Source organism: Condylura cristata, unplaced genomic scaffold (genome assembly GCF_000260355.1).
Source record: "Condylura cristata isolate star-nosed mole 26May11 unplaced genomic scaffold, ConCri1.0 scaffold00020, whole genome shotgun sequence".
Lineage (NCBI taxonomy): Eukaryota > Metazoa > Chordata > Mammalia > Eulipotyphla > Talpidae > Condylura > Condylura cristata.
Genome location: NW_004567121.1, coordinates 3,665,945 through 3,688,051, shown reverse-complemented (window position 1 = coordinate 3,688,051; position 22,107 = coordinate 3,665,945). Strand labels below are relative to the sequence as shown.

General features: G+C 47.8%; 1 protein-coding gene across 7 annotated transcripts in view; it reads right to left on the bottom strand.

Annotated features, from left to right (window-relative positions):
- The window catches only part of INPP4A (inositol polyphosphate-4-phosphatase, type I, 107kDa), a 111,055-nt gene that overhangs the window by 6,097 nt on the left and 82,851 nt on the right, over positions 1-22,107 (bottom strand). For 3 of the 7 annotated variants that reach the window (XM_012727427.1, XM_004686148.2, XM_012727428.1), the window contains 9 exons: positions 21,852-22,107; positions 18,245-18,277; positions 13,600-13,772; positions 12,479-12,602; positions 11,305-11,431; positions 10,912-11,052; positions 8,263-8,360; positions 7,210-7,322; positions 4,026-4,180 (listed from right to left, as the gene is read on the bottom strand). In XM_012727427.1, the coding sequence (XP_012582881.1) occupies positions 4,026-4,180; positions 7,210-7,322; positions 8,263-8,360; positions 10,912-11,052; positions 11,305-11,431; positions 12,479-12,602; positions 13,600-13,772; positions 18,245-18,277; positions 21,852-22,107 (1,220 nt within the window). The remainder of the gene's footprint in view (positions 1-4,025; positions 4,181-7,209; positions 7,323-8,262; positions 8,361-10,911; positions 11,053-11,304; positions 11,432-12,478; positions 12,603-13,599; positions 13,773-18,244; positions 18,278-21,851) is intronic. The other 4 variants (XM_012727431.1, XM_004686151.2, XM_012727429.1 and 1 more) reach the window with 2 other exon arrangements.

The window sequence follows — 22,107 nt, the reverse complement described above, 5'->3', positions numbered from 1 at the left end:
TTTTCCATGTTCACTCTCGGCTGGCCAAGCACAAGTCCAAGCTGCCCTGCCATGCTCTCACATGCTGCGAAGACATGGATCTCAGAAAAGCAAGCTGAACATGAAGAACCATTGGGGAATTTGACCTTCTCACAGATGCCTGAGCAGGTGGTGGTACAACTGGTTTTACCAAAGCTGCCTCTTGATCACCCATTCAAATGACAACCGTTTACTTCAAGTATCCACCAAAGCCAGAGCCCTCACCAGACTCACCTTGGCTTTCAGGCTAAGCAGTGGCCAGGCATGAGCTACTGGTTATCTCCAACTGTTCAGGTTACTGTTCTACAAAGATGATACCCATGAATGGAATCCAGGGGAGCTCATGCTGAAGTTTAGGCTGGGGGCGGGGGAGGTCTTCCCCTTTTGGTGCTAGAGGAGAAATACACTGAGGGGAGATTTCAGTAGAATCACACTACTCTGGAACCACGTGCTCTGTGCTTGTCTTGGGAAGTGGCAACAGTGACACCGAATCGGAGGGCCAGGACTGTGGGTCCACTTGGAGACTGGCAGGCAGGAGGCCCAGGTACCTTCCGTAAGTCAGTTCTCAAGGGTTTTTCCAGAGGAGCCTGAGAGCCCTGGAACAGTCCTGCTGGGATGTGCTATTCGGATGCTACGAGTACTGGTGAGGCAGCACACCCCAGCCAGGACAGTTCAGTGGGTCACTGTGGCCACTTAAGAAGGTCCCAATTTGGTGAATGTTCAGCCCCAGGATTGGAGACAGAGCTGGAGTTGATTCGGATGGCACGCAACAGTTGGGTGTACACTTTCTTTCCAAAGCCACACTCCGCTGGTGTCACGCCGGTAGCTTAAAATGAGTCCTTGTGACTGAATTTATACTGCAGAAATTGGCAAACATGAGAGCTTTTTGGTTTTTTGAGGTAGAGAGAGCTGGTTGTTAAGACATTTGCTAGCACAGCTGGCACTAGCCACTGCTCACCCTGGACCTCCAGGAAAAAGATTTGCTCCCATCCCACTCTTCCCGAACCCATACTCCCATCTACATGCGCTACTCTTCCATCTGAGAGGATGCAAGCAAAAAAGCAAGAGAACCAAAATGCATTTCTCCACTCAAGGCGAAGGCATGACCAATATTACTGGAGCCTCCTTAGGGCTCTTTCTGAACCACAGGCACTGCCACCACTGCGGTCAGAAATAATAACCAATGACCCGGCCACTTGTGGCTCGCCGTCTGTAACCGAACACATGTCTTCCTCACATGGGATAAAAAGTCAGGAGTGACAGCGTCACCCTGGAACAAACGTATGTGGCAGTAGCCTGAGGTGGCTGCGGGAGCAGGAGGCCAAGGCGGCAGTGAGCACAGTGCCCTGGCCGGCGCGATGGGGAGTCAGGGCCAACCTGGGCAAAATGTGATCCAGCTTTCTTACTTGTAACAGCTTTCTAGATGATTATCCAGGTAAGACAAGCTCACTGCAGACAGTTATTTTAATTAAGAAAAACAAAGTTTAGAAACTTTTGAAAGCCTCCCACAGTGAAGATGGGCAGGGTTTTAAGAGACGGGAGGCCGGGGAACAGTGTCGGTTCCCATGGGAGGAAGGCCCTTCACTATTCAGGGTCTGCAGTCTGAGGTAGGAAAGCAACAGCAACTTTACAGACTCAAAAGGGCTCCGACCAGAGACAGGGACAACAGCACCAGAGGGTGAGTGCGTAGGCATTTGCGACACTGTGGGTGGGAGTGTGACTGATGTGGGAGCAATTTAGTGATTTGTATTAAAAGGCCTCACAACGGTATATACTTTTTAATCTAAGGAATCGGTGGGGCAAGTGTGGAAAAGCAGAATGCATGAAGATACTCTCTGCACATTGTCTAAAATGCTAAAATAATGTATACAGTTTAGTCAGTGACAGCAAATTGATAAGCTACAGTCTACCCCAAATGCTGAGGTTTGTATTTACTAACCTGAAAAAACGCTTACAAGACAGTTAAGTTTGGGGCGAGGGGGCTGGGGGAAGCAGGCTGAAGCAACCCATAACTGGATTTGTGCACGTCTGCGTGTTTGTGCTGAGTATTGCTCAGAGTGGTTAGCCATGATCACATCCATATGTGTCAGGCATGTGTCTGCCAAAGACACATCCCTATGTGTGAAAGAGTACGCATCAATGCTTAACACTGCTGCTGTTAATAGCAGGATACCAGGGGTTTCTTTCTGTGTGGGGTATGGGTTAGTGTCTGTGTGTACACACTATCTGCATTTTCTTACTTTCCCACAAGAAACATGAATTACTTATGTGATATAGATCACAGAAAGTGCCTGGCATATTATAAACCATAACAGTTATTCTTGTGTGCATAGGGGCTGTGTATCCAGCCTCACAGGGGTCCACAGATGGGGGTCACTGACAGCTGGAGGTTCAAAAAATTCACTTCCTAGGCAGTGCACTCACAGATAAGCTGATGTTCCCCAAAGGAAGGCCAAGGAGACCAGAAGTTCAGCTTCTGCCCAAAGGGCAGCTTGAAGTGCCAGGCTCCAGACTCCAGGGGGCATCAGCCAGTTCTGAGGCTCTATGAAATGAGGGGTGAGACTCACTGTGTCTGTAAGGAGTCACTTTCTCTCTGGTCTCTGGATTTTTTTTGTACTCAGATACCATCAAGGTAATTTTCATGGAATTTCTTCAAGTGGTCAAGTCTGGCCAGAGGCCTGCCTATCACTGAACATGCCAGGCTCTGGTCAGCAAACAGATCTGATTCTAACTGCTCTGCAAACCACGTGGACACCCTCCCTATCTTCTTGTTTCTTGTTGGTGAAGGTCTGCATCTCACAGAGCGGCCTCTCCTCCCAACTCACAGTTAACAGAGCACAGATGTCCTCAGAAGCCGGGGCTCCGCACCCCCTGACACCAGGGACACTGAGTCTGAAGGGCACTGAGACTTCACGAACACAGCCCTTAGTCAGGGTGCCCTGGGACACAGGTCTCCGAGTCACCATTGCATCCACGAGGTCAGGGCCTACATGCCTACCAAAAATGCATAAACGGAGGCCCTGAGGTAACAAAGATGAACTTACAAAGACAAAACAGGAACAAACAATTCCATTTTTACACATTGTTATCAAGAGGCAGGAGCTCAGGCATCGCTTTTGTATGAGAAGGTCAAATGGTAGAAACATACAGAAAGGATAAGAGAATTGAACGATTTAAAGTATTTGGTGAGAGGACAAATGATACAGAACATTCAGTAGAAGTGACTGTTGGAAACGAGACTTTAACAGCATTGGTGACTACATTGAAGGAGACGGGAAAACCAGGTTTCTTATCCTTTCTTTTGGTATGTGAGGTAAGGTGCTCCCCAGCAGTGCTTGAAACAAGGCATCGATCAACAGGAGACAGAGTTTTAGTCCAGGGTTTCATTCTGCAAACACGCCTGCTGCCTCAGAATCAGAACATCATTAGGGTGAGGTGGCCACGGCACATGGACAGGTGGGCGGGGCTGGCTGCTGCCCTTACCGAGAACGCTCACTGGACAGAACTTTGCTCAGAATAGCAAACTGTGTGGACTGCTAGAGAAGAAGCAGAGTAAACCGATGCAACCTGCAGATACTTTTCTTCACTTAAGTTGGAAAAGTAGCAGATGCCTGCTGAAAAGCACTGGCCTGGAGTCACACCCATGGCAAGGTAGGTGGTTAGGGACCGCCACGTGCATGGCCACATCAAAGCTCCCATGTAATTTTCTGACCCCTAAGTCCACTATTGAGTCTTCCCAGTTTCAGTGCAGTCCTGCTCAGAGACTGCCAACACTTTCTCCCCCTTGACTTAAAAGTGAACTGGGCTCACTTCGATAGTGCCAATAGTTTGACTTTGCAGACATGAATGAGTTTTCCAAAGTCAAACTACAACGTGACAGCTGTAGTCAAGGGCACTTGTGCCTTGGGGGTTCTAAGGGGGCTCGGGCAGGCAGCAGCAGGACCAGCTCATCTGCAGTTTACACGGAGCCCAAGGGGGTGGGGAGGGCGGCGGGCAGCAGGACTCACCTGCGCATGCACTCCAGGGCCTGGGTGAACACCTGTGGGGCCATGCCGTGCTCGTGCTGCAGGATCAGGCACTGCTCCAGCGTCACAGACATGGCTGTGCGGTCCTTGGCGCTCTTGCAGCTGGTGAACCGAACCCCATTAAGCCGGCGGCAGATCTGCCAACAGGAAAACAGGCTGCTCTTAGAGGGAGACCTGCAGAATGGGAACACCCTTCACAAGGACGGAGGCTCAGGTCGGCCCGGCAAAGGCATGTGGCAAGACAGTTCCCAGGCCTGGCTATTCCCTCTGCTTCTGCCCTAGAACCCCATGTCCCATCAGAGCTGTAACAGAAACCAAGTCACTTATAAAAGATGAGCTCCCTGTGCTGCCTGTAGGTCTGCCTCTTACCCTTGGTCACCGTCATGGGCCTTCTGGCACAGGACACACTGCTCCCTGAAGCACTGCCATCCGCTTGCTGGCCTTGCCAGCTACCTTCTTCAAAGATATGCCCGGGTCATCGTTTCATGTTCAGCGCTTTGCTGCTGACTTCTCAGGAGAAGAGGACCAAAAGGCCAATTCAGGGAGAACAGAGCAGCTCAAAGGATGTCCAGCCCGGCTCAGGCCTTTCTGGAAGGCGCAGCACAGACTCAGGGTCTCTTCTCGCCCACATCTGCACACACTGGAGCAGAACACCCATGTTCTTTTAGTCACCTCCTGACACCTGGCTCCCCTGCCATCCTCCACCTCATTGGGGTCTGGCACAGGATTAAGCACCAATGCCTCTTCCCCTCACAGGAGGGCTCCCAAGGGGCTAGGGGAAGGAGGAGGCTCTTAACTGCAAAGCCCACCTCAGGCCAAGTGCATATGGATTCCCTCTAACCCTAAGTACACAGCCCTACATCCAGGGCCAAAGGAGTATGTGTGAGTTTGTGGCAACCTCATTTGGCAGCACAACCAGTTCTGGATGGATGGGAAACTATTGATATTCTCTATCCACTTTCGCATAAATATTCATGTTTCAAAAGAGCAGTATTAATGGATCTGATTCCAGAGTGCTGCGCCCAGAGACGTTAAATCATGCGTGTGTCATGCCACACAGGGGTGACGTGTACTAGGTGGCATCTTCCTAAAATCTGGAAGCCATGAATTCCAAGACATATAGACACAGGGCTTCAGGGAAGGGCCTAGGAGCCTAGACAAGACACTGCGCCATGAGAACAGCACTGGGATCAGTGGAGAATCCAGATGACAGTGGGCACCAGCAAGCTACCAGCACCACTGCAGACTGCCCTGAAGACTGCACTGCACCTGCCTCTCTGGCCAGCGGAGCCACCGCCAGGGTGGCAGCAGGTAGGGACACATGGTGCAGTGCACAGAAATGGCCCAGACCAGTTCAGCCAGCATCATCAGGAAAAACACAGTCTTTTGAAAACAGGCAAGATACTTTTCCAAAAGAAAAAAAAAAAAAGACCCTGACTAATCCCTAAGAATGATTTAAACCAAATTTGTCAAACTGTTAACTAAGTGAGAGTATATGTGAGCAGACTCACGGCTGGAGAGCTCGTGACCAAACGTGGCAAAAGCTAAAAAATGTACACGCCAGGATGGGCACCTAGAGGGAAGCTGAAGTCACAAGCGGGAAGCCAGGGTGGCAGGGTACAGGCTGGCCCGAGAGGGCAGCTTACAGTGCCGGGCTCTGGCCATCAGAGGGTCTCAGCAAGCTCTGGGGTTCTGACTGGCTCCCCTCCCCCCAATGAAATGAGGTGGGTGGTGGATTTGACTAGTATTTCAACGGTTTAGTCAGGGGACTATACACTGAAATGAAAGTAAGACTCAGAAAAGAAGAGCAGTTTTGGTGAAATTGGGGACAGGAGTGCCTGGCACCTGAGTAGCTGGCACTGCCGTTCCCACATGCATTTCTCCTCCAGGGCACCCCCTCAGGTGGGTAATATGAGAACTGACACATCCCAGGATCTCTTAGACCTGTTCACCTCTGCAGCTATGCTTCTATTCCTTGGGGCCTCTGTTGGGAACAAAATATACAGGGCTGGAGAGACTGCTGTTTTGGTCGGGTTACAGGGCATGTTTACAGAGAGGGAGAAAAGTAGATCCCCAGTTCCCAAATAAGATATGCATAGGTCTCTGCATCCATTCTTGTCTGCAAAGGCTTCCGCATGTTTGTTTTAAGGAGAATAAATTGGCGAGTGCCTTTCCTTGCGCTGTGGAGGGATCTGGCCATTGTCACCCTTTGGTCTCTGTGTCACAGGGGAAAAGGGCAGCATTTTGTTTAAAGTCTTACAAAGGTACCAGTCAAGCAAGGAGTGTTTAGCATCCTCTCAAAAATACACTAAAAGAGGCAGGTGAACCTCTCTACCTGCAGAATATGGGTCCGACGGCCCAGCTGCAGCGCCCCTCAGCAGTCATGAACACCCTATTTCCTGGGTTTGACCTGCAATGGCAGATGGGGCTCCAGAACCAGAATGTTTGAGCCCTACAAAGCTTCTGGTCACTTGTGCCTCCAAATGTATTGTTAAAAATGAAAGATTCGAGGACAGGCTGGCCCAGAAGGGTGGCAGTGCAGTGCAACTATTACCTATGCCCCCAAGACAGGGCGTATCCACCTGTCCCTCCCTTCAGGTCAGGCAGGAAGGTGGGATACTGTGAGTGCCAGTCCTCACGGCCCCAGGGCTGCCGTGGAGATGGATTAAACTCACCCCCTTTGCAGGACCAGGTGAATGACTAACTAGGAAAGAGCTCTGATACCCAGGTTCAGAGTAAATTTATAAGCAAATACTTGAAATATAAATAAAGCACTTAAGAAAATGAGGCAATCCAAACAGTGCATGATGAATATTGTTTAAAGGCTATGTAGAACACACCATACTCTCTCTTTAAACTATTCTAAGATGTAGCAGAAGTGAATTTAGCTGGTATTGATTGGGCAGGCTTCTGAAGACAACAGCGGTCATCAGCCTGGCTAGTGAATGCCCCAGGGGCGAGGCTCTATATCAAGCTTATCAGAATTCAGGCAGCTCTCAAATAACAAACTCACAGTATCTTTCAGAGGTAAGGACATTAGGGATCATCTCTGTGTCCATATGGAGAGATTTGCTTTTCCCCTCCTGGTTGACTTCATTCTGCTGCTGTTATTATTACTGGTAAACCGGCACTATGAGAATGTTCTTTTCCCCACTATAACCAATACCTCAGCAGCCTGCCAGAGAATATCCACATTCTTATTCTTCCTGGCATGCACGTTCTGACCCAGAAATCGCAGCAGCTCAGGCAGGCACGTCTGGCTCCGGGAGCGAGGTAGACCTGGAAGAGAGGAGCCGTCCATGGGAGTGTAACAAGGTGGACCCAGAAAAAGGGGAGGATCCCTGCCCCACCCAGAGGGAGGGTGGAGCTGAGCAGAGAAGAGAGGAATCTGGACAGGAATCTGAAGAACGAAGGAAGCAGGATGGAGAGCCCAAAGGCAAACTGAGGGAGGCACAGGGAGCAGAGACACGTGTGAAGAAACCGCTCTTGCTTCATCTTGGCCCTGGACTGGTTGAAACAGATATGGGAAGTAACTATGGCAGCATTTATCATGATTTTCATTTTATTCTTTTCCTTCCAAACTTATTTGGCCATTTCTGACCCTTTTCTGGGAGTCCCTGCCAGAAGGTGCTTTAGACATGTGGCAGGCTTCCAGGCCTTGCTTTGGGCCAACCCCTTTTGGGTTGACTTTTGCCCATGAGGGGATGGGTAACTTCAGGTGTTTGATTTAGAAATTATATTCTTTGTTTTCTGTATTGCACACTCATTGTACCAAATTTGCTTTCCATTAAAGCGCTTATGTCTTGTCTTGATACGGCAGACGGCAGAACCTATTTAGAGCAGGCAGTTTGGGGGTTCAGGGGTGCCCTCTCTCTCTGCCCTGTAACAGGAGAGCACCAAGAACTCGCCACCAACAAGGTGTGAGGCAGGGAGATAGCAAAATGACGAGAGCTGGGAGGTCAAGTGTGAGCTAAACAAGAGAAGGGTGTGTGTGGGACCTGGACCTGGCGACCAGCATGGCGAGCGCTTAATGCCCTTCACAGCCATTTCAGAGGGGGGCTCCAGGTCGCAGGGTCTCAGAGACAGCACCTGCTGTGGGGCTGGGAGCCAGGCAGGAAGAGCACGCTGTGGGGGCTGCGCAGACAGACTGAGGGGCCAGAGGGCTCTGAATACACAAAGTGACAACAGGCGAAACTCCCCACAGGTGAGAAATACTTACAATCCTCAGGCAAAACTTCCTTAAACTGCTCAAAGTAGGAATTTAAGCGCACCAGACTCTCCACGTTGATAACTTCTTGTAACGATGTGTCGCCAAACCTGCAGTGTTATAGGGAGACACCACTAGCTGGCTGAGGGGCCTCCCTGAGCACGCACATGGCTCTCCTGGAACCGGCAGTGCTGATTCTTGCAAATGTATATGTGCACATCGAAATTCTCTTTCCCTCCATTTTTGGTTATGTGAAAGTATAGTTCTTGTTTGGGTTTTTACTTACTAAAAAAAAATTATTCATGCAGTACTTTTTCCTTATATAACTGTTACTTTTTGAGCAATACATGATTTCTCCCCTCAGTTGCGGTCCCAGAGTTCTCCCACCACCACCACATTCCCTGTGCTCTTTCCCCACCCCTGTTCCCATCCCTCCCCCAACTCACGCCCCTTCCCTCTTGGATGACTCATGTCACCATCAGCTTGTCTCTGACCCTTTGTTGGGTTTTTCTAAATTCTATATATAAGTGAAACCTTGCAGTATTTTTTGCTTCTGACTTATTTCACTTAACAACAATCCATATCAAAATTTCAGCCACTTTCCTCCACCTAAGTTTAAGGTCATCTCTACTCGGTTGGTGACCAGTTAAATGCATTTCATTCACAGCAGCATGCACAATCTGTTGTGTGCTAGTGATCAGAGGCCATCTGTCCAGACCCTCACACCACATGGGACCCCACTCCTCTCACAGCGGCGTGCCTGGGATTCCCACATCCTCCATCCCTGAGCTCACTCTTGGGCAGCCAGGATGTGCCTGATGAGCAAGGGGAGAGGTAGGGCAACGAAACCCACAAGGCGGGTAGAAGGTGGTCATTAAAAAGTGTTGGCTCTGGGCCCTCCCTGGTGGCGCAGCGGATTAAAGCACAGCACTGAGAAGCTAAAGCCACTTCCGCATGAGTTCGATTCCCACCTGCCCTGGAGGTGACCACATGGCGCTGCAGACCTCTCCTGACCCGCCCGCTGCTCCCCTCAGCAGTGTACTTCGTCGATCTGCCTGTTCTGCCCCCACTCTGTCTCTGGCGAAGCCTCTCGCCACCCCTGAGCCTCTGGCCTTTACCCCAGTTCTGTGTGTACAAATAAATAAATCTTTAAAAAAAAAAAAAGTGTTGGCTCTGAAGTCCGAGGCCTGCATGCCCCCTCCAGCCCACTCCCTCCCTGCGCAGCAGTCTCTTCACAGGCTTTTCTTTATGGGCTAAGGAGAACATCTCCTTGGAGCAAACAACAACAGAGCTGAGACCCTGCACTCTCCAAGTCTTCCCTCTCCCCACTGTCACACCCTCCTCCTGGCCCTCTACGCCTTGTCATTTCCTTGTTTCAACCGCTTCCAGAAACTGCTCTTGCAGAGTCATCTAGAATAGCAGCTGCCAGCTGCAGGCAACATTATTCTCCCCTCCCCCTCCCGGGGACATCTCCCTGCTGGGCCCCTATGCTCCACTCTCCCTAAACACACACACACATCTCCTTAGAGGTCTGTGCTTCCTGGATAGGTGCTTCAGCCTAAACCTCCATCGCTCTGGGTGCAGTAGATGGCTGTACTGCTGATGTAGAACCCTGGGTCTTTCTATTCACATCATTGCCTCTCTCACACCCTACCCCAGTGAAGACTAAATCTACCTCACCACCAAAACAGTTCTCCAGTCAGTAGCTTCTCCATCTATACTACCCTGCCTGATCCAGGTCCTTTTCAACACACTCTCATCACACTTGCCCTCTTTACATCTTTCCAGGACATGGTCAGCAATAATATACTTAAAACATCAACCTGATTGCATCCTGCCCTATGAAAAAGTCTTCCATGGTTCCCAGACATAGCACATTTTCTAAGTGAAGTTAACCAACACCTAGGAGTCAAGAGACATGATCACTGTTTAAAAGGTCCATACAAGAGGCCAAATTTCTTTACCAGCAAGCACTTTAAGATAGCTTTATATTTAAACTAAAGCGCATACAGCACATGAATATGGAGATGAAACAAGACTCCCATGTGCTAGTAGAAGGTCACTAGAGATCACACACTCAACCACTGCTTCTCCTCAGCACACATACACACACACATGCACATTTGAGTGTACACATGTCTCCACCCTGCAAGTGACCAGGAGAATGTGTGCAAGGCACACGTCTTTAGATCACAGCGTGGCCTCGGTCTCACACAGAGAACTCCCAAACCTTATCATGGCCCATCCCCGACCCCCACTGTGCTCTCCTCATCTGCTTTGCCAATAAAATTCTTGGCCTGGGATCCCCTATCTCCTCATCTGACCAACTCTTAATCACTTTTAAAAACCTACTTCAGCCATTAATCCTCCAGGAAGCCCTCAGAGACCCTCTTAGACATCTTTAGGGCTCTTACTTCCCTCATTTATCTTTATCCTTATGCCACCACTGTTAAATCTCTTGAGGACACAGACCACATCTGGCTTATCTTTGTGTCCCCAGCACCAAAGTTTAGCTCAGCTACATAAGTACAATTAAAGGACGCTAGCCAAAGGAAGAGAGGGATGACAAAGTCCCCACAAGACTCACAACCTAACGAGGGTTCAGAACACTTTGTACCTTATCTCAGTAACCACTCCAGCCCCAGAGAACCAGGCACGCACCTCTCGGCCAGCGTCTGCTGCTCATTGATGCCCACGTTGAAGAGGACGGGCTGCACCCGCAGCAGCATGCCGCTCTGGATCTCCCGGGGCAGGGAGTCAAACAGGGGTCCAGGGAGAGGGATCCGCACGTTAAACCCATCGCTGCAGAACAGTGGGGAGAGTATTGGAGGGATTAGGTGGTGATCCAGGAGAGAAGAGGAGAGCGTGAGAGAGTGTGGCTGGCTGTCTGGTTCAGTGGTTTCCACTTGTTGGGCATGAACTTTTAAAAACTGTTAAATTAGTATAGAGGGCATTGATCTGCATTTTTAACAGAGTAAAACAAAGATTAAGTGTGTATCATGTGTACCAAACAATGAAAACACCAATTCTTGAGAATTAAAAAAATAGTTCTACCGGTTTCCAGTGATGACGGGCAGCATGTCAGTTGATGCATTAGAAGTGGCCTGCGTGACTTTAAAGGTCACATTCCTCAAGTCCATGATTCCAAGGCTCATATCCTCCAGCATGGCCAACTCCTCACCTGGATTCAGAGAGGAAGGAAAGCTCTGACCCTCTTCACCAGGTGATCAGTTTCCCCCTGGTGTAAACACGCACCACACTTCCCAGACATTTCCTGATGAAGGAAGCTGGGCGAGAAACAGAAATGCACAGAACCTCAGAGGGCCAAGCTGGCTCTTCAGAAACACACAGAGTATTAAATAGTGTATTGTGGCCAGAACTGCCATTATACAGTACTTGGTATTTATTGGTATCTTATAACTCCAAAGACTAAGAGATATTTTTAAAAGTTACCCATTTTTTGGCCCTCCCTGGTGGCGCAGCGGGTTAAAGCACTGCACTGAGAAGCTAAAGCCACTTCCACATGAGTTCGATTCCCGCCTGCCCCGGAGGTGACCACATAGTGTGGCAGACCTCTCCTGACCCGCCCGCTGCTCCCCTCAGCAGTGTACTTCGTCGATCTGCCTGTTCTGCTCCCCAATCTGTCTCTGGTGAAGCCTCTCACCGCCCTGAGCCTCTGACCTGTACCCCAGTTCTGTATGCATAAATAAATAAATCTTTAAAAAAAAAAAAAAAGTTACCCATTTTTACCTTGTCAGAAAAAAAAAATGAATATAGCAAGTCTTCTTAGAGGACATTTGGAAATACATATGAAATTTCAAAACATCCCAATCCTTTGACCCAGCAAACTTTCCTCCTAATAATTTAGTGGCTGTAGATATGGGCCTACAGGGGCACAAAGACTTATGGGCAGAGATGGATGGCAGTTCTGTGTTGATGGTAACAATTGGGAAACAGCCCAAGTGCCCCGTAGAAGTTACTGTGTGAATACTTGTCATCCATTCCCAGCAACATCACCACTCACCAAGAGGAGAGGAGGATGTGACTGCAGAGGATTTTCAAGTGGCTGTTACCCATTGTGGTGATATCTGTATTTATTTAATTGGCATCTATGACTGTGGTAATCAGAGAAACATTGAGGCAGAAAGGTCAAAAGCCACACACACATCAGTGCTGTTCACGAACCAGAGGCCCCAGGGGCACAGGCTGTGGGGTCCTGGGGTCTCACCGTAGGTGCTCAGCAGGCTTTCGAACTGGGCGAGCAACCCGATGGTGTAGAGCTGCCGCAGGAAGCCGTCGTCATGCAGGCAGTTCCGCAGCTTGATGATGAAGCCGCAGATGAGGGCCGTCAGCTGTGCGGGAGACACGTGCTGAGCAGACCTCTCCCCACTGGAGAGCAGTCAGCTCGGGCCACGCCCTGGGCCCTGAGCTCCCCTGCCTCCCCGGCCTCCCCAGGCTTCAGCAGCACCCCTGTCCTTCCAGGGCCTGGACAGTGGGGACCACACGTGGCAGAGGCCAAGGGAAGAAGGGCAGCACTCCAGGCCGCTGCTCCTGTTGCTCCCAAAGGTAATTTTGGTTCTGTCCCAGCTCAGAAGTTACCTGATCTGTGTGGGTTACTACTCAATGAGAAGCTTCCAGAAACTTGAATTAATTCCCCACAGTGAAAGGGTCCATATAATCACAGATCCATACCAGTTCTGGCTGGAAATTGAGTTAACCACACAAAGAACAGGAGTAAGAGGTGATAGGAGGCTGACAGGAGGCTCTAAATTTCCTCAGAGGGAGATTTTCTGTGGGATGAAGATGCCTTACCAGGACAGGTGGGGGAAACTGCAGAAAACCAACCCAACCCTCTACCTCTTTGCTAATTTCATTGTTGGCATCTAAGAAACTGATGACATTCATTTAAATTCTGCCCTTCTCTGAAGGATAACAGAAATCGTTAAAGTTGTGCCCGGGCTGCAAAACTAAGGCCCCTGCTGTTTTACAAACAAGAACACTGACTGCATTGACAACAAACATCTATGTCTCTCACTAAACTCCTCTGTAGGAGGTAAAAAATGGTGGCGAAGAGGCCTATGCTGCCCACAATCCACCCCCCCGCCTCCATCCAAGGACAGCTGATGTGCACATTCCATTAGTCCCAGCTCTTCAGAGGGCGCGGGTGTGCAATCAGGCCCTCCTAAATACATACTGATGAAATGGGCCCCACCCCTCCGTACTGACAGCTAGACTTCTCCACTAAGGAGACAGGAGAAAACACCGCCACCTGAGGGGACGTCTTCTAAGCTGTGCTTGCTGAGGGAGCAGGCGCCTGGGGCCTCCGGTGTGGCACTCCCGAGGGCTTACCGTTTGGCAGAAGACCACGTCACGGCGGTACTGCAGGCTCAGGTACGTGGCTATGGTGGGAGCACTGTCCTGCATGAGCAGGAAGACCATTGCCTTCTTGGCCTTGTCACTCATCATGGCCACACAGTCTGTGAGGGTGGTCAGCAGAGGGTACAGGGCCTCGCTCCATTCACCTGGGCATGAGGAAGTTGTTTTAGAGGAAGATTTTAAGAATGAGGCGGTGGAGGCTTAACAAGTTACCTGTCGCCTAACCTCCATAGGGGCCTCCCCACTCCCCCGTTCGCTACCTCTTCTGCAGCTTCTAATTCTGCTTGGCTACACTCTGCCCAGAATTGGCACCAAGTAACACCTGGAAGTAACCCAGTTTCTAAACTTCTGGTCGGAAGCTTTTCCAGTAAATTCTAACATCAGCATGATTCCATGACGGCTGGTCTCCCCAAACTAGTGAGGATCCTGTATATAAATACTCAAGCCTATTCCACTTGAGGAAAACAAAAAAAAAGTTCTGCAAGTAATGACTAAGCATGAAAATTCTTTGTCTGCACAGCCTACTCCCTGCCCCAGTGCCCTAACTCCTGTACCTGGGGGAGCGGGGGGTGGTGCCCTAGCTGGCCTGGGCACAGGACAATGCCACCCTCACCTGGCCTTTTATGCAACTGAGCTAAGTTCTCACATTCTACATCTAGGGAAAGACCATCCCCGTGGCTTCCTGAGTTTTCAGCCCTAGAATCCTCCTTTCTGCACCCACTTTTCCTGCCTGGTTGCCATCTATTTATAGCTTAGGATTCTTTTTTTTTAAAAAATAAGGTTAACTTTGACCCTGTACCAAAACAACTTTTTAAAAATAGAACCTCAGGCCCTCCCTGGTGGCGCAGCGGGTTAAAGCACAGCACTGAGAATCTGAAGCCACTTCCGCATGAGTTCGATTCCCGCCTGCCGCCTGCCCCGGAGGAGACCACATGGCGAGCCAGACCTCTCCTGACCCGCCCGCTGCTCCCCTCAGCAGTGTACTTCGTCGATCTGCCTGTTCTGCTCCCCACTCTGTCTCTGGTGAAGCCTCTCACCGCCCCTGAGCCTCTGGCCTGTACCCCAGTTCTGTATGAATAAATAAATAAATCTTTAAAAAAAAAAAAAAAAAAAAAAATAGAACCTCAGAGGAGAAAAAACAGACTCAAAGGTATTTTTGGCTTTGGCTTTTCTTCCTTCCTATTTAGACTACATGGTCTCATAGGTTTTATTTTTAACCATCACCAAACCCAGAAATAGGCACTTGGTCTGCAGCACTGGCTTAGCCCACTGCCCCAACGTGGCAGAAGCAGTGGGTGACAGCAGGCAGCGCACAGCCTCTGGGATGAGTTTGCCAGCCACGGGAAGCCCAAAGGCACCAGGGCACTCAGGGATGGCCGGGGGTCATGGGGAGGACCAGCTCCCAGAGGGTAAGCTCTGTCTTAAACAGAACCTAAAAGCCCTCTCAAAATGCTACTGTATGGGTAGCATTTTGTTGAGAAACAAATTTAAAGAAACACTAAGAAGCAGGAAAAAATTTGAGTATTTGGCTAATATTGATTTTTTAAGGGTATGTGGCAACTCAAAATTTGGAAATGATCTAACGGAATATGCAGCACAGTGTATTGGCTAAGCTTTTACATCTGCAATGGAAAAAAACAGTCTTAAATTTAGAATATCTATAGCAGAAAGGTCTTAGCAAATAAACCATGGTGACAAAGAACACTGAACCAAGGGGCTTGGAAAACATGAGCCTTGGACACCTCAGTCACGTGGGTCCTTCTTGGTAAAATGGGAGTGCTGTCCTAGAAAATATCCAAGTCCCTTTCTTCCTCCAAAATTCTTAGATACCCATTTTTTTGTTTCTCTGAAAAACTCTGTTGAACCATATTAATTAGATTCAAACTGTCAAAAAAGGGGAATAGCAATTAAGTTTTAATGAACAGTTTGGGCAACGGTAGTAGTTGTTAAGACTATTATTCATTAGGAAGTAAATGCTTCTAGAGCAAATGCTGCTAATTTTACTTTGTTTTCCACTTAACATGCATATGTAACCAATATGGACCCATATAATTTTAACCTGAACATGATCAGAATATACAACTGGTCGTCTCTAAGTAAGTGTTCTTCTTACACCTTTTTAACCATTTTAACTTAGTCTACTCCTTTTTAATAATAATAAAAAAATGCATCTAAGAATGACTCAGCTATACTACATTGGGGGGAAAACATTGAAGAAGTCAGAGTACAGCAAAGCTAGCTAGCAAACACGGAGAGTGTGTCCTGAGGAAGTGCAGTTGGGTTGACAGCCTGACACTGACCCAGAAAAGGGCTCATTCAAGTCTGGATGGGGGCAGAGTTCATTAAAGTCATCAACCACCATTTCTGCTATTCCTATTAACTTCACTTTATAACTGTATTTTCAAGAGTGAACAGAGATGGGTAGGGAAACAGGCTCAGGAAGGGTAAGTGTCTTCCTAGAAATAAAAAAAGAAGTGCATCTGTCAGGCTGCTTTCTGCTGAACAGAGTGCACCTTTGGGGGTAATACATGTTCAGTCAATATGAGGAAATACTAAAATAAAGAACTTCTAAGCAAAATGAATTTCAGGCATAATAGGATTTCTACCAAAACCTTCTTAAGTAAGGATGTCTAGGATATCAGGATTAGTTATGGGATTACACTCTGCTTCCTCTGTTGTGGAAGTACTGCTATGAAAAAAAAAAATCAGTTAAGTAAACAGTGTTCTCAGTGATGTAAGTGATTAACTTCGGAGTGTCAAGCTTCTTATCTAGTTGCTTGAACACTTCTGATTGGTGGCCAGTACCTGGACCACACTACTTTTGATAACTTTAATGGACGGTTTAAAATCTGTATTCTGCTTGTTTTCCCCCATTATTAGGTGATGGTGAAAGAAGGGAAAAGGTAGACAGAGAGAAAAAGAGAAAGTGTGTGTTAGTCTTAACTCAGATTAAATACAGCTCTGTGGGAAAAGCCAAGAACACTCTTGACAAGTCCATTTGACATTAATTATGGAAAAGTCACTAGTGCTTCTACAAATGACATAGCAGATGTTAGATAAGGAGAGTTCTACAAGCGTGGCCCTATTTCTATGCTGCCTGGGACTATACGAGACTTCCCATTAGCCCTACAAACTTCAAGAAACTCTGAGTTTAGTTGAACTGTGAGCTTCTTCTATATGGGCAAGTTCATGATGCCACAAGCTCCTTTTCTGGTCCTTCTGGGTGTGGTCCTACCAAGGGTCTGGGGAAATCAGCTCCATGTGAGGGGACCAGCCTCCTCTGAAGTTAAGCTGAGGAATACTGGAAGCCCAGAGACAAGAAGGCACACAGGTGTGGCAGAGGGGATCTGTGCAGGTACCAAGGTCTCAGAGACCCTAAAGACCCAGGGACCCTGGGTTAAAGACCCCACACTGACTTCCATGGGTAAGAGAAACTGATGAGACTGAAAACAAAGTGGAGGTATATGACGTACCCAGTCATGTAATCCCATAGGTGAGCTAACTCTGAATGGAATTCTGGGGTTGCTGTCAGAAGTCATCACAAAAAGCTGACATGAATTTACAGTGTTGTGTGAACTGAGAGGATTCATAAACAATTACTAAGAATAGTTTGGTAAATCCCATAGTTACCAACTTGCCACTCTGTAGATATAAAGCAGGTTTCCTGCAAACACATATTTATATCCAGTCAGAAATATGTATCATCAGACTTGTTATACAGCTGTTTTTTGGAGTGTAAGGGAAAGAAACACGTATTATGCGGGGTGGGGGTGTCTCATGCTCACCCTGGGAGAACAAGCCAACTCCAAGAAACTCAGTATGAACTAGAACAGGGGTCGGCACACTTTCTGTAAAGTGTTAAAGAGCAAATATTTTAGGTTTGGAGGACGGAGGTAAGGGAGGGACCTCTGTTATAACTAAATGCAGGCATTGCCCCCAGAAAAGCAGCCATGCAAACATAAACAGCAGGTGAATGAGTGGACACAAATGTCCATTCAAATAAAACATTCTTTACAAGAGCAGAGAGTGGACAAGATTAGACTCAGGGCTAGTTTGCCGACCCCTGAACTAGAACCATAAACACTGATTTCTACATGCAAATATAGCAAATATACACCCCATTTCTAGTATTTACTCCAACTGAAGTTCATAGCAATGCCTGGTAATAATTCTAAAGCTGAGTCAGATCCAGAGGAGAGGAGGCTGGGTAATTGTGAACCTTATGATACTTGGGTGGCTACTGTTATCTGACCATTTCCTCCACATAATGCTTCCAAGTTCAGGTAAAGTCACAGGAAGGATCGTTTTCAAATAGGTACCTCTCTCAATCAGGTCACCCACCTCAGGAAGCCCAATGCAGTCAGGGACATTAATCAGCCGAAAGGCTTTAGAACAGGAAGTGACAAAGACTCACGGGGTAGCCTGCCTGAGGCCACTACTCCCAGCCCAACTCGCCCCAAACCAACCTAAGGGAAGTTGCCACATGCCTCACAATGACGAAACTCCTAAAATAGTGTCCTCACTGTGGGAGCACAAAGTTATCTGCATTAACTGAGCTACAAACACTACCTGAGTATTAAAAGGACATCCACAGAAGCCTTGAAGGGAAACCACGTACCTGCGCTGGACTCTTCAGGAGGGGGGCTGCAATCTGCACAGAAATGGAGGGCAACACGGATGATTAAGGAGCAGCACACAGTTCAAACAGGAACAACTCAACGCTTAGAGCAGCTGCATTTTTAGCAGCTTGTAGTGAGGAGGCTAAACTGCCTCTTCCCCAAGAAGTCACACCAAAGCACTCCGACTGCTCGGAGGCAGCCTGCCCAAGTCACTGGTGTGGGCATTCATGTTGTTGACGTGTCAACATAAAATGCTCTTTGGGGTGAGCAAACTAACATACCACAATGTGACAGGCACCGACATTTATCACATTGTATGTGACTGCGTCCCATGTGGGCTCATAACATCTGGAAGCGAACTTGTAGTGAGAGACACTGAGCAGCACTTCGAGCAGTCACAACTCAGGGGCCACTGCCCTGATGACAGGTTTGGCCTGAGTCAAACCCTGACCACAGAGATCCAAATGCAGGATCCAGTCATGAAGCCAATATACTACAGACATCTACACGGATCTTTAAGTTTTAAACCAAACATATAACTTATGATTGGGAGGAGTCTAGAATTAAAATCTCCCTCTAGTGCCTCAGAGAATACCAACTTTAATTCAATTTCATCTACAATGAGTCACATTGGGAAGTACTCATTTTAATTTCACATTTCCCTTAAAAACTTATAGTCCTGCTTAACTGGGTGTGTGTGCCACCTGAAAGAAAACAAGTTTGAAAAGGGATCATTTGGAATAAAAGTATATATTTAAACTTCAGTTCAAAGAGCATCTTTGGGATATTAAAATGAGTGGTTTCCAATCCCTACAAATAGCCAGAACCAGTTTTATGGACACATTTATAACCTGGATTGTCCAGAAGGGGTAAAAGGATCATTCCTTCCTAATCATCTTTAGCAATGCCTTCTTAACCTGACAAAGGAGACAGAAATAGAGCAAAATTGAAGACATCTGTGAGTTGAAGATTTCTACAATTTCATCAGAGCCCAAATAGTTTGAGGCCATTACTACCTAACAGGAGAGGAACCCACCACAGTGGTGTACAGTGATGTGGGGCAACTTGTCTAAACACATGTCTCCTAGGCCCTGAGAAGATGCAGATCTTTGCCTCCCCATAACCCTTCCTCTAAAATTCCTGGTAAATGAAGAGGAAGGTCTAGTAGCCTCTTTTTAATGATCTTCTGTAGGGAAGATCCCAAACAGCACAGCTGGGATCACTCCTGAGAAGTCCTTATGGGTTAAGCACAGTTTGGCAAATTCCTCTTCAGTTAAAAGGAAAGCAAGCTGGCGCTCCTCTGGTATTCCTGGACCGGTGGATTATAACTTGTCTTAGGTCATGGAGTCCTTTGAGGTTTGATGACCACTACGGTCTTTGTCTCCATGTGCACGCAGGATTTAGCACATACTAACAGAAGCACACAAACCTGGGTGCAACTGAGAGACTTCAGGTTAAGAAAAAGCTGACTCCAGGTTTGAGTGACACTTACGGGACGATGCAAACGAAGGGTGTGTGCATGTAGAATGTGGTGGAGCTCACCAAATCCTGGAAGCTGGTGATGGGCATGATTAGAAGGGATGTGGGGCACATGAGGGGAGGAAAGAGAGACCTTAGAAGCCTCTGGACCCAGCTGGCAAGGGCCTGTCAGTATGTTCCTACACACTGGCTGTGGTGACCCCATCCACCAGGCAGGCTAAGAGGCAGGGCAACTCCTTGGAGACATGTGAAAACACAGACTCAGGACAAGGTACAGAACTGAAAGGGAAATCTGAAAGGGAAATTGGTGATGCCTTTCAAAGCAGCACAGAGTTGTTTATATGTAATAAATATACTGGTGTGAACTCAGTCTTCTCAATGGGCCGGAACAACTGTCCCAGTAACTTGGGATGATATAAAAAGTTAAGACAGTACCAGACTCTGGCCCTTCTGGACAATATTTAGTAAAATCAGTGGCTCCTGGTTGGTTCTTTCTGACTCTCAGGTCATGCTGATAGCTGAAGAGCTTTCTGGCTATGCTCAAGATGTTTTAAGTTAAGAATCATCCACAGTTAATATATTGGCACATGTTTTCATAACTTGAATACTGATCCACAGAGTTAGACTCTGTCAAATGCATGCTTCACATTCTCATTATCACAACAGAGCTGATTTGTACAGCATACACAATTTCAAGTCTATCCCTAAATGCCATCAGTAAATGCTTGTTTAAAATCCTTTAAAATGGCAGTTAAATTTGTCTATATTTGAATATAGGAAGTGCTGAGAAAAAAAATAAGCATTTAAATAATAGATGTAATAGTAAATTTGATGAAATAAACTTATCTACTGCATTTAAAAAACCAAATAAATTACTCCTTATATCTTCAGAAACATTTTTAAATTACAAGCAAGGCAGTATCAAAGAGAAATGAGCAGTGAACTTCCAGAAAATTTTAAACAGAAACACAATGTACGTAAAAAAAAAAAATGAGAACACCAACAGAGACAAAATAGCTCCATGAACCAATTACAGGTTTGAGAAACTGAAGCTATCATCCCTTACACATGGAAAAGTAGAGAATGTGAACACTGCTAAAACAGAGGCACAAGTGAAATAATACCCTGGAAACAGACTGCAAGCAGATTAAAAAGGCAAAGGATGTATTACAAATGAAGGAGGACTTATCAAGAGGCTCTGGTAAAAGAACATGTCTCTGCTTTGAAGGAAAGTTGCTCAGAAACTGGAAGTCCTTGGAGCACGAAGCCTTACCCTGACACATCTGGCCTTACTTGTTACGGGTTAACACTCCCAAAGGAGAGCACAGAGGAGGCAGAAGCTAGTCTGCAGCAAGGCGCCACTGCCTGGCCAGAGCTCTCTCCAGCCTACAGGAAAGGCAGAAGGCCCAGCGCTACACATGCTTCCCAGGTTTTAAGGCTGTAAGGCGGCAGAGTGTCTGGTTAAGCCCTGTGTCTCTGCAGATAGAAGAATGGTTGCCTCATGCCAATGTCTTGCCAGCTACTGACAGTCCCACTTTGGAGGGCGATAGCAAACAGAAGGCCCTAACTCAGCCCCCCAGAGAGGCACAAGTGGTTCCACCACTTACTGAGTCACCAACAAGCCCCAATGCAACATAGCTCTGCGGGTAAAAGTGTGCCCAGTCCCTGACAGCCAGTCTTTAGACAAGTCCAGTGGGCCTGCTAATAGCCTCATCCTGCTGTATCCTGCACATTTCATCTGTTCCTTGACTGGTCATTTTTTATGACCACTAACTAGATGCAATAAGCAATCTCACTGAAAGGTTCTGAATCATAACCCCCTTCAGCTCTCAGATTCATTTACACACTAGAAAAACCCAGGAACCCAAGCCTCACTGCCGGTTCAGCGACCCAGGTGGGCCCTGAGATTCTGCCTTTCCAGACATGCAGATACATACATGGCTTCAGGGTCATGAATACTACAGGAGCCTCCACCCTCACTGCCACAGCATGCACTGTGACGCCCCCTCTACCTAAAGACCCTCCCTGCAGTCTGTGTCGGGGGAGGACATGGAGTGCGAGACACAGACAGAACAACGCAGCATGAGGTGAAGGTGACACAAATGGGAAGCGTGAATGCATACGCACGTGTGGTTGGGTGAGGATGGCATGCAGCAGAGGGCATGGTGGAGGGGCATGGTGAGGAGGGGACATCGCAGAAGGGGTCCTCCGGTCTGATCCAGTAGGCGTGGCTGTCTCGGTTACCTTTCTTGTTGGGGAAGCTTCCGGCGGAGGGGAAGACATCCTCACAGCCCTCATCTTGCAGGCGCTCCTTCTGCAGCAACTTGTCCACCCGCTGAATGATGCACTCCAGGCTCTTGTCAACATTCAGCCACACTTTCTC